This window comes from Stegastes partitus, unplaced genomic scaffold (genome assembly GCF_000690725.1).
Source record: "Stegastes partitus isolate 25-593 unplaced genomic scaffold, Stegastes_partitus-1.0.2 Scaffold1738, whole genome shotgun sequence".
NCBI lineage: Eukaryota > Metazoa > Chordata > Actinopteri > Pomacentridae > Stegastes > Stegastes partitus.
The window spans coordinates 7716-18298 of record NW_007579469.1 but is presented as its reverse complement, the minus strand read 5'-3'; the positions used below and the strand labels follow the sequence as shown (position 1 = coordinate 18298).

General features: G+C 40.7%; 1 protein-coding gene across 1 annotated transcript in view; it reads left to right on the top strand.

The window, feature by feature from the left end:
* Positions 1-10583, top strand: part of atp8b1 (ATPase phospholipid transporting 8B1) — a 43810-nt gene that overhangs the window by 28365 nt on the left and 4862 nt on the right. The window contains 11 exon segments of the mRNA XM_008301954.1: positions 1459-1502; positions 1653-1809; positions 2767-2955; positions 4783-4895; positions 4989-5153; positions 6341-6452; positions 7371-7446; positions 8257-8389; positions 8720-8848; positions 9825-9981; positions 10076-10299. Of these exon segments, the coding sequence (XP_008300176.1) occupies positions 1459-1502; positions 1653-1809; positions 2767-2955; positions 4783-4895; positions 4989-5153; positions 6341-6452; positions 7371-7446; positions 8257-8389; positions 8720-8848; positions 9825-9981; positions 10076-10299 (1499 nt within the window).

Below are 10583 nucleotides of genomic sequence, written 5' to 3'. Positions count from 1 at the left end.
CTCGACACAAACCTGGTGCATTTTCCAGGTTCTGTGAGGGGACGTGGATGAGTTCATGGACATCTCCAACATGGAGGCAGTGATCCAGGCTGGTTCTGTGATTCTCCAGAACATTTATCATGGACCAGATACTACATGGGGTGAAATTTGGTACAACATGTTCTCAAGCAAGGCGGCAGCAGGAGTGATCAGATCAGAGACTCTACCTCCAATGGAGGGTGCAGCTGCTCAGCGTTCACTCTGAGCCTACTTGTAGACCAGGACTGGATCCTTCTACAGAGCAGGTCTCTGAAGCCCAGTGACTATGGATGGACATTAGGGGTATGAGCCAGTTCCAGCACTAGACCCCATGACTCCTGAGCAGCTGTAACAGTAATGGAGATTGAGTGTTTGTGGTGAAATATAAACACTAACAATCAACTCGGAATCATGAACAAACCCTGATTTGACCTCATAAGTTACTGAAGGCCAGATTTTTAAAAAATAGATTTTTCGACAATCATTTATCGGTCCCCTAACCTGAGCAGGTTTTCTCCGGGTTTCCCACAGGAGTTGAACTTCAACATGTTAAAGCATGTTGTTACAACTTTACAAACACTTTGGTGAAGGAATTGTTTGGAGGTGATTTCGTTGGCAGATTTGTGAAGCATCTCATAAAATGCTGGTACTAATATGAGATGTTTGGTCAGAAAACTGGAAAGAAAATTATTTTCAGTGAACTTATGTCGTGCCACAAAAGTTTCCACATTATAAAAGTGGATCGAGAGAATATCCTTAAAAAAAGAAAGGCTTTTATAAAGTATTTGACATATCGAGCTGAAATTTCACAAATATCTTCATATATGTTTTCATATTTTATGCTATAAAGATTTCATGCGAGTCACAGAAACTGCACCAAGTTTTGAGAATAAATGTTAAAATAAACGATGTAAATTCTTACTCTTTTGACACGAACCTGAATCCTTCCTACTGTTTGTCGTTATCGTCTTTAATGCTTTGGCCGGTGTGATCAGGATGCTGGGATTAAACCGCTCCATGTGGTATTAAAGGTCTTAAACCGGCTTTAACTCTGCGAACACAGCAGTGCTGACGGCAAAACAGCGACACCTGCTGAGCTTTTCCAGCCACGGCGGCTGTCTTTACCGAAGATGGACGGGATTTTTATTGTTGGTGGCTGCGTTGTGTTGTCAACAAAATAACGACCTTTTAATGATCCATTTGGTAAAAGTCAAACAGCCAGAAGGAAGATAAGAGCGGAACAAACAACATTTACAAAAGACACAGTACAAAGTGCAAGAATTAAAATGAGCCATAAAGTGGCGTCGATAAGAAAACTAATTGGTAGAAAATCCATTCTTCCTGTCGCTGTCTGTTTGCTTTTACAGGTGTGTGTTGCTGCACCTTGCATTGTGTCTGCAGCGTTTTCATACCTGTTTTTTTGCTTTTTCTTCCCCTCAGGTGACCCAACGACTGCTGAAGGAGTGTCGCTGGACCGAGGAAGGGTAAAAAAAATTAGTCTCAAATGAAAACCGCTTCGTTGAATGTTTTATTTTAAAGATGAAGTAAGAAATAGTCAGACTGTGTTATTAATTTTATTGTGGAAGCATAAAGGCGAATATGTTCTGTAAAGTCGTTTTTCTGCGTCCCGTCAGCCGGTGGACTGGAGCTGGAACCGACACGCCGACAAAAAGTTCCAGTTCATGGACAACTACCTGGTTGCTCACGTCCGGTCCAAGAAGGACAGAGATGCGACGGAGTTCTTCAAGCTGCTGTCGCTCTGCCACACCGTCATGGTCGAGCACAAAGACGGTAACGCTGCAGCTCAGCCACCAATACCAGGATTTAAGCAACAGCAATGAAACCATTAAAAAAAAAACACTATCCAGAAGGTTCTGCTGCGTCTTCTGCTCAACCATCTCTGATGTGCTTAAAACCTTTTTAAAATCATAAGTTATGGATATTTAAAATGCTGTCTGAGAAACTTTACATACATCTAAACTACTTTCAGAGAGTGTTTCAAATCACCCATCGACCCACTTTCAGCAGGTTTTTTTTTTATTTTAACACGTTGACGTTTGAGCGACAACATCTGAGGAACTATTAAAGATAAAAACCTGAAATGTTCTCTGTTGTTTCTCATCATGTCATTGATTCAGAATCTGTAATATTGGACAGTAGATCAAATAATCTCTGATTACGGGTGAGTGGAAATATGAGAAAAAAATTGACACAGCTGTGAAAAATCCCATTTTGAGCTCATCGTAGCATAAAAACTGATAAAGCAGAAGTCAACAGGTGATGTTTTCTGAACCACATGTAGCTGCAGGTCACAGTAATACAAAACTAAACATGTAGAATAGTTTTAATGTGAATTACTTGGTCACAATAATGAAAATAAAATTATTTTCGTGAAAGTTTTATAACTAATTCAGCATTTTTGACAAGTTGTAGCACAAAAACTAAAATATCGATCGATAGTCTGATTTAGAGTTTTTTTCTAAGAGAATATTTTATTTAATTTGCACTTGTCTTCATTTCTGGACCCCACTCTGTCAACATAAAGACTTGTCATGTTGCTCTGTATGAGTCCTTGAGCTAATGGCATCAGCGTGATGTTAACGTAAAGTTTCTCAAATATTTTTAAAAATGTTCTTTAAAAGCAAAGAGATGGTCGAGCAGAGCTTCTTCTGTAATGTGACGATTCAAGCTTTGCATCACATGTTCCTGCAGGTGTTGACTGGTGTGTCGTTGGTTTGTTCCTCTCAGGTGATCTGGTTTATCAGGCGGCGTCTCCGGACGAAGGCGCCTTGGTGACGGCGGCCAGGAACTTCGGCTACGTCTTTCTGTCTCGTACGCAGGACACCATCACCATCAGGGAGATGGAGCAGGAGAACACCTACGAGATGCTGGCGCTGCTCGACTTCAACTCGGACCGCAAGCGCATGTCCATCATCTGTACGAACACAAACTCGCTCACACATTTGCAAACGCACTCCTGGAGTTGTGCGGCACAGTCGAAGCATGTTGTCATGAACATAGCAACGAACTGCTTCAATCTAGGGACAAATCTTGCGTCATAAATATATGTCTCAGTGGACATATATATATATATATATATAGTATTCTAATGAGAATATTAGCGAACACAGTTAAAAGCAATGAAAACATACAGTCTTATCTTTTAAAGCTGGGGTAGGCAATAATCAGAAGTGACCAAAAAACACCAGAGTTATTTGTAAACGGAGCTTCAGACTGCAGCAAACAAGCATGCATACATACACACTTCATGCAACTCGAGCATGATCGATGTAATCTGGCTTTTTGCGATGCTAAATGTTGCCTCAGGGGAGATATAAGTCTAGGAGCTTGCCAGTTCTGGAAAAAGCAACTTTTTCCAGCAGGATTTTTCGCCATTGGATCTGGTTTTCCGCCGTCTTTTTGTTTGCAGAACAGCCAACAGGAACATGTGGGCATCCAAAGGCTGCTGTCGCTGGTTAGACTTCTGACAACTGAGCTGCAGAAGTCTTGTTTCTTCTCAAACTTCTTGAATTAAAGCAGCTGAAATGGTGTTATGGACTTTTGCTCCAGTGATGCCCCACCCACCAAAAAAAAAACACCAAAACTGCCTGCTCTAGCTTTAATTTCCATCAATAGGCTTCTGCTCGACCGTTTCTGATTTGCTCGATGCTTCCTCAACACACTTAAAATGGCGTCTGTAAAATTTTAGACCAATATGTCCAATACTTTCTCTGAATAAATCGCCCGTTGACACGCTTTCCGCAGGTTTTTTTGAAATTTAATGCTGTTTTTATGACAAAATCTCAGGAACTATTGAAGATAAAAGTAGTTCCATCTCAACTAATCACATTTTTAAAACAATGTCTGTTCGACATGCGCTGACATAAAAGTATGTTTTATCCAAAGAACCATTTTTAAACTCCTAAGCTCTACTTGGATCAGACTGTCGACCAATATTCTAGTTTTTGTGCTACAACCTGTCAAATCAGTTACGAAAATGTAATGAAAATAACTTCCTTTTTCATTTTGTGACTAATTATTTCACATTAAAGCTCTTCTACGTGTTTAGTTCTGCATTATTGTGACCTGCAGCTACATGTGGTTCAGAAAATTTCACTAGTTGACTTTTAGATGATTAATTTGAGCTCAAAAATGTAACTTTTTATGAGGCCATACATTTTTTTCCTCATACTTCAACTCCCCTATAATCAGAGATTATTTGTCCGATATTACAGATTCCGAATCAATGACGTGATCAGAAATAACGGTGAAAATTTCAGGTTTTTGTCTTTAACAGTTCCTGAGATGTCGTTCCAACAAATTTTCAACGTGAGAAAAACCGTGCTGCAATATTCTGTTACAGTCTCAGAAAGTACTCGACATATCGATCAAAGTCTCACAGATGTCCTTTTAAACACCCATATTTCGTGCTTATTGAATGTCTTTTGATGGTTTGCCATCCATTGATGCTCAAAGTAGCTAAAAAAGAAAAGAAAAAAGTGATGCGTTTAATGAAAATGCGTAAAAAATTGTTGGTGTTTTATCTCCAGGTTGATCTGCAGATTCATCGCATGTGGATTCAAACCGCACGAACCCAAACGTGGCTCAAATTTTTTAAATCATAGCCACAGATAAGAATAATCTGCAGCTGCTACTCAATTAATGGGAGTTTGTTTACCACAGGATTTGGATTTTACTTGAGGATTTACTGCCATAATACTTGAGACAGGTGTGACTTTGCTCCTCCTTTATTTTGTCTTCCAGTGAAGTTTCCTGACGGTCGCATTCGTCTGTACTGTAAAGGAGCCGACACCGTCATCTACGAGCGACTGGCGCCCAACACCAGGCACAAGGAGAGCACCCAGACGGCCCTGGACGTCAGTTCTTCCGGATTTATCCCCATCGCATCAGAGCGTTACGCGACGTCAGACGTTGTTTTTTTCCTCACAGCCTGTTTTGTTGCGTTGCAGATCTTCGCCAACGAGACCCTTCGAACGCTGTGCTTGTGTTACAAAGACATCAGCGCTGAGGAATACGCCGCCTGGTCCAGGAAGCACAAGGATGCTCAGGTCACCATGGTGGACCGAGACGCCGCCCTGGACCGAGTGTACGAACAGATCGAGAACAACCTGATGGTGAGTGCAGCTCAGGTCGAGTCACCGTTTCCTCTAAAGAACAGCAAAATGAATGAACCGAACAAGTGTAGATACTGGTGTTAAGATCCAACAGTGGTGGTTTTATCTGAATAATTTACAATTTCAGGGGTTGGAGCTATACAGAAATGCTAAATAATACCATTTTACCCCACTACATGTGGGATTTTTAATTATAAAGAACAACAGAACTGATATAACAATGGATCCTTAAGTATAATTATTTACCAAAATTAGTCTAAATAATACAAATATAAAGGCATTATTAATTGTGGCTGCGTTCTGTTCTGTTCTTTTCATTTTTCTGTTGAACTTTTGAAGGACACGTTTCCTTTTCAGCTGTTTTAAAGATGTAACAATTCACTGATTAATTCCGAGATGACAGCGTTACAACGCACTATATAAAGGAAGCGGGCGGATCTAGACTCAGTGGGGTGAAAATCAGACGAGCACATACGTTTGTTTTGGTTCCAAGCACATCCTTTTACTTTAACCACTTTATCTTTTACCCCCCCTCACATACACAAGCGCATCCCCATACACAAAACAGCAAAACAACGACACGGCTGAAAAAAAGGTCTTGAAGTTCGGTAATCAGTTCATGGACCGTCTGGCTTTATATACACAGTTCTACCACCACCTGCACGGCTCTGCAAGACCACAAACACATGCACGCCACAGTGCTCGTGGCAGGTGGCCGACGCCACCAACAGCTGATTAAACTCACGGCTCCGTGGATCAGCCCTCCTTTGAATGATGATCCGGTCCCCAGCAGCTCCGTGAAGCGGTCCGTCCTCCCGTTCCAGCAACTTTAGTTCATCCAAAAGTTCAAAACAAGCAAAACCCGAACTCCACAGCAGTGCAACTATGGGAAAGCCTCCAAGTCAGCGTGTGTCGTCATTTCACAACGTGCCCCAGTGCGCTCACCTAAATTCAGGTTCATGCGAAGCCACGCCCCCAACATTGTTGACATATATTTGATTCAATAAACAACACCTGTGACCCAGTGCGAACATATATTTACATTATTTCACAGACAACATAAGGCATCAATTCACCCCTGCTGGGTGCCTGTGAAGTGAGGACAGACCGGGCCTTTACAAAGACATCAACCTTTCTGGTAAACATCTGTAAAACTCACATCTAACCATCAGCGTTTCTGTGTTTAGCTGATCGGAGCGACCGCTATCGAGGATAAACTGCAGGACGGAGTACCGGAGACCATCGCCAAACTGGCCAAGGCCGACATCAAGATCTGGGTCCTGACTGGAGATAAGAAAGGTATCATCGACTCAGAACTCAGAAGTCTGGAATAATGTATATTGAGATATATATATATATGTTGAGAGATTTGTTATTCACTTATATGGATATTTACAATGAATATGTGTATCTCAGCTGCCAAATGAAGAGCATAAGTGAATGTTTTTTGTTTTTTTTAGCAAAAAGCAGAATCAAATTAAAACGTTTAGAATCAATATTTCCAACATTTGTCGAGCAAAACTGAAAAAAGATTCCAATTTGAAATTTCTTACTGTGACAAGTTGGGAACATTCACTTTCAAACGACTTCATTTACGCGTTGGTACGACCTGTCGTCCGTCGGCAATCGGTGCGTAAAGTTGAGTGAAATTGTGATACGTACCATTTCTGACGGTCGACTTCTCAGCGGCTGTACGCGTCACCTTCATGAAATTGGGCATCCTGAAACACCTCATACTGGACGATGTAACGCAAAAATGTCAGACTTCTGTTGTAAATCCTGTGTGTTGTATTGGTGTCCAAAGATGGTCTCTGGCGTTAATATTTCCTTACATTGAGCAGACCATTGAGGTGCCTGCAATGTGGGGTTTAAACACCTCTAGTAGAGAGGAAATGATGGTCAAATTTAAAGTCTGTACCTTGAATACTTCTTGAGATATTCTCATTTAAAGTCAAGGTCTCGTCACAAATTTGGCAAAAACAACAAAAAGAAGTGTTTTTTCATTATTTCATTAAAACCATCAGAGTTAAGACCCTAAGACTTGGGATTACACCATCTTCATGATGAACCTTTCTCCTCAGCCCAGTCTGATATGGTCATACGGGAAGATTTTCTGAAATCTCGTATTAAAGAAAGCGTCACTTTTTAAACGTGAAACTGGATTAAAAACGGACGACGTGTTTATTTCTTCATGATTTACGTATCATTCATCCCCAGAAACGGCAGAGAACATCGGATATTCCTGTTCACTTCTGACGGACGACATGCAGATTCACTACGGGGAAGACGTCAAGTAGGTCGACTAAACCGCCTTCTGACATGCAGGTTTAATTTAGAAAACATTAACAGAACATACCAGTTATGTCGTCGGGTACCTTCTGCTCGACCATCGCTGACTTGCTTCAGACTGTTTTATCGTAAAATATGGATATTTAAAATGATATCTGTGAAATTTAGCGTTGATATATTAACTCGTTTACAAGATAAAAGAAAATAAAAGCCCACTTTCAGCACATTTTTTTTTGATAAATTTGAGGCTGTTTGAACAACATCTCAGGAACTATAAAAGATAAAACCTTAAAATTTTCACTGTTATTTCTCATCATGTCATTGATTCAGAATCTGTAATATTGGACAAGTAGCTCAAATAGTCTCTGAATATCATTTGTAAGTGGTGCGATTTCAGCAATTTATTTATTTTCTATGCCGTGAGGTTGTGGGGGTAAACGTCAGAGTGTGTTTCCTGGTTGTTGAAGGCGCTACTGCAGATGTGGAACAGCTGTATAGAGTTATTAAGGTCTCCAGATGGAGCAGTATGGAGTCTGTAGTGTAATTTATTTGACCTTGTTTGGTTCTGCTGCATCCATTTAATCCTCAATTTAAACTCTCCACCTTGAGTCAGACGGTGTTTTATGAAACCAGTGTAAAATTAGTAGTTCAGGTGAAGCTTCGGCGGTTTTATTTCAGCATTCAAGTCTTCACCCTGGTATTCGAGCAGGTGTTGGTTTATCACCGGGACGCGGTATCAGGATGTTTTGTTCCTCACTTTGCCAACTGGGTTGTAAGACGAGATACGACGGTCCGTTGTTTTGTGTGTCTGCAGTGAGAAGCTGAGCATTCGTCAGGCCAACAGGAGAAACGAACCTCAAACTGTCCGTCGAGGCAAAAAGAAACCTGCGGAGCCTTTCTTCACCGAACCAGGCAAAAACGCTCTGATCATCACCGGAGGATGGCTGGTGAGATTCATACAAAAGTCAACCGTCGCCGTAGTGCTAAAATCAAAGAAGTTGGAGGAAGTTGTTTTTAGATTCGGGTGACCAAACGTCCTTTTTTTCACGTCCTGTCCTGCCCTGATGTCCTGGTTTTAAATGTATTAAATTCTAAGGCATCTTTGAGTAAACGTCAAGAATCATTTGAGTGTCTCATTGCCGGGCCGAGTGTCCTGGTTTTTGGTAATCAAAATGTGGTCACCCTATTTCACATCTGTGCTTTGTTCAGAATTGCTTTGTCTGCTCGGCCAAATATTTCTGTGCTGATTTATCCTCATGGTATTTTTTTTTTTCCAGAACGAGATTCTTTACGAAAAGAAGAAGAAACGCCGCCGTCTGCGTCTTCGTCGTCTGGGAAAGCGACCGCCTCCCAGCAGCCCTCAGAATGGACAGCCCATGAATGACTTGGAAAAAGAGATGAGACAGGTAGAATCAACGTGAACATTATGTGAACGGAAGAAGAATTTAGAGTTAAATGAATCATACCAGACCACAGCTTTATTACAACACGACGTGAAGTCTTAGAAATGTGGGTAAACGAACCTCACAAGTCACTTTAACCAATGCAAACTTGTTCCCTGTGCATAAAATAAATGATATTCTCAAATTTAACTTTAACTGCAACATAAATGTTAGGTGTCAGGTTTATTTTCAAACTGTTTGATTCTTGCCAAATTATTCATTTACAAATTAAGGAGCCTGTTGGACAATAAATGTAATTTATTTTCATAAATATTTAAATCTATAGCATAAAAACAATGTCAAATCAGCGGAGATGTTTAGCAGACAGTAGCAAAGAGTTCAGGCTAGCGAGTTAGTGCTACAGTAAGCTAATGTGTAGCGTAACATTATTAGCTGAATATAAAGTCAGCTAGTTAGAATTTTAGACAGATAATACATTTTTACTGCTGGTTAGCTTTTATGTTACTGCATTAGATGATAGCGACATAATCTAACAGAAATTTAACATTAACAAGGCTAGAATTTAAAAAAAATAATAATAATTTGATGTTTAAGGGGGTCCCATTTTTACAATTTTGCCAAATATTTGTTTTTTCTATTCGTTCAAATGAATTGATAGCCCTCCACATAACTCTGTTAGCAATAAAGAAGAGTTTGTACATGTATGTTCTTAATTAAAACCACAGAGGTTTATTTTGTACAGTCGGATTATTACATAATCTTTTCTCTCTAAAACCACTTCTGTTGACTTATTTGCACGAGTAGAATTATTTTCTATCATCCAAGCAAAGACTTGAAATGGAGAGCGACTAAATCTAACAGTCAGGAGGGATAATGTGGTGGAGGGGCTTCCTACATATAAATCTGAGGAGTGAGCTACACATATAATGGATGATGCATCACTTCAAACATGGTGAAAAGTAATTTTTTCCCCCCGTAGATTGACTTTGTGGACATGGCTTGTGAGTGCGAGGCGGTCATCTGCTGTCGCGTAACACCGAAACAAAAGGCGAACGTGGTGAGTTTGGTGAAGAAGTACAAGAAGGCCGTGACGCTGTCCATAGGGGACGGAGCCAACGACGTCAACATGATCAAGAGTAAGGACATTAAAGTTCACTCTGCTTTCGCACATTTTTTAATTTTAAGTTTCATGTGTCAAGTATTTTCTTTTTCTGTCTTCGGTTCCTCCAGCTGCAGACATCGGCGTCGGCATCAGCGGTCAGGAGGGGATGCAGGCCGTCATGTCCAGCGACTATGCCTTCGCCCAGTTCCGTTACCTGCAGCGCCTCCTGCTGGTTCACGGACGCTGGTCCTACATCCGAATGTGCAAGTTCCTGCGTTTCTTCTTCTTCAAGAACTTCGCCTTCACACTGGTCCACTTCTGGTACTCCTTCTTCAGCGGATACTCCTCACAGGTAACGTGATTCTCCATTTTAGTCTAGACTTATTCACGACTTAATGTGAGCAAACTTTCGGACAAATTCTTCTGTCTTCATTGATTCAAAATCTGTAATATTGGACAAGTAGCTCAAACAATCTCTGAATATCATTTGTAAGTGGTGATTTTAGCAATTTATTTATTTTCTAAAAGATAGCATGCAGTCAGGTTGTGGGGGTAAACGTCAGAGTGTGTTTCCTGGTTGTTGAAGGCGCTACTGCAGATGTGGAACAGCTGTATAGAGTTATTAAGGTCTCCAGA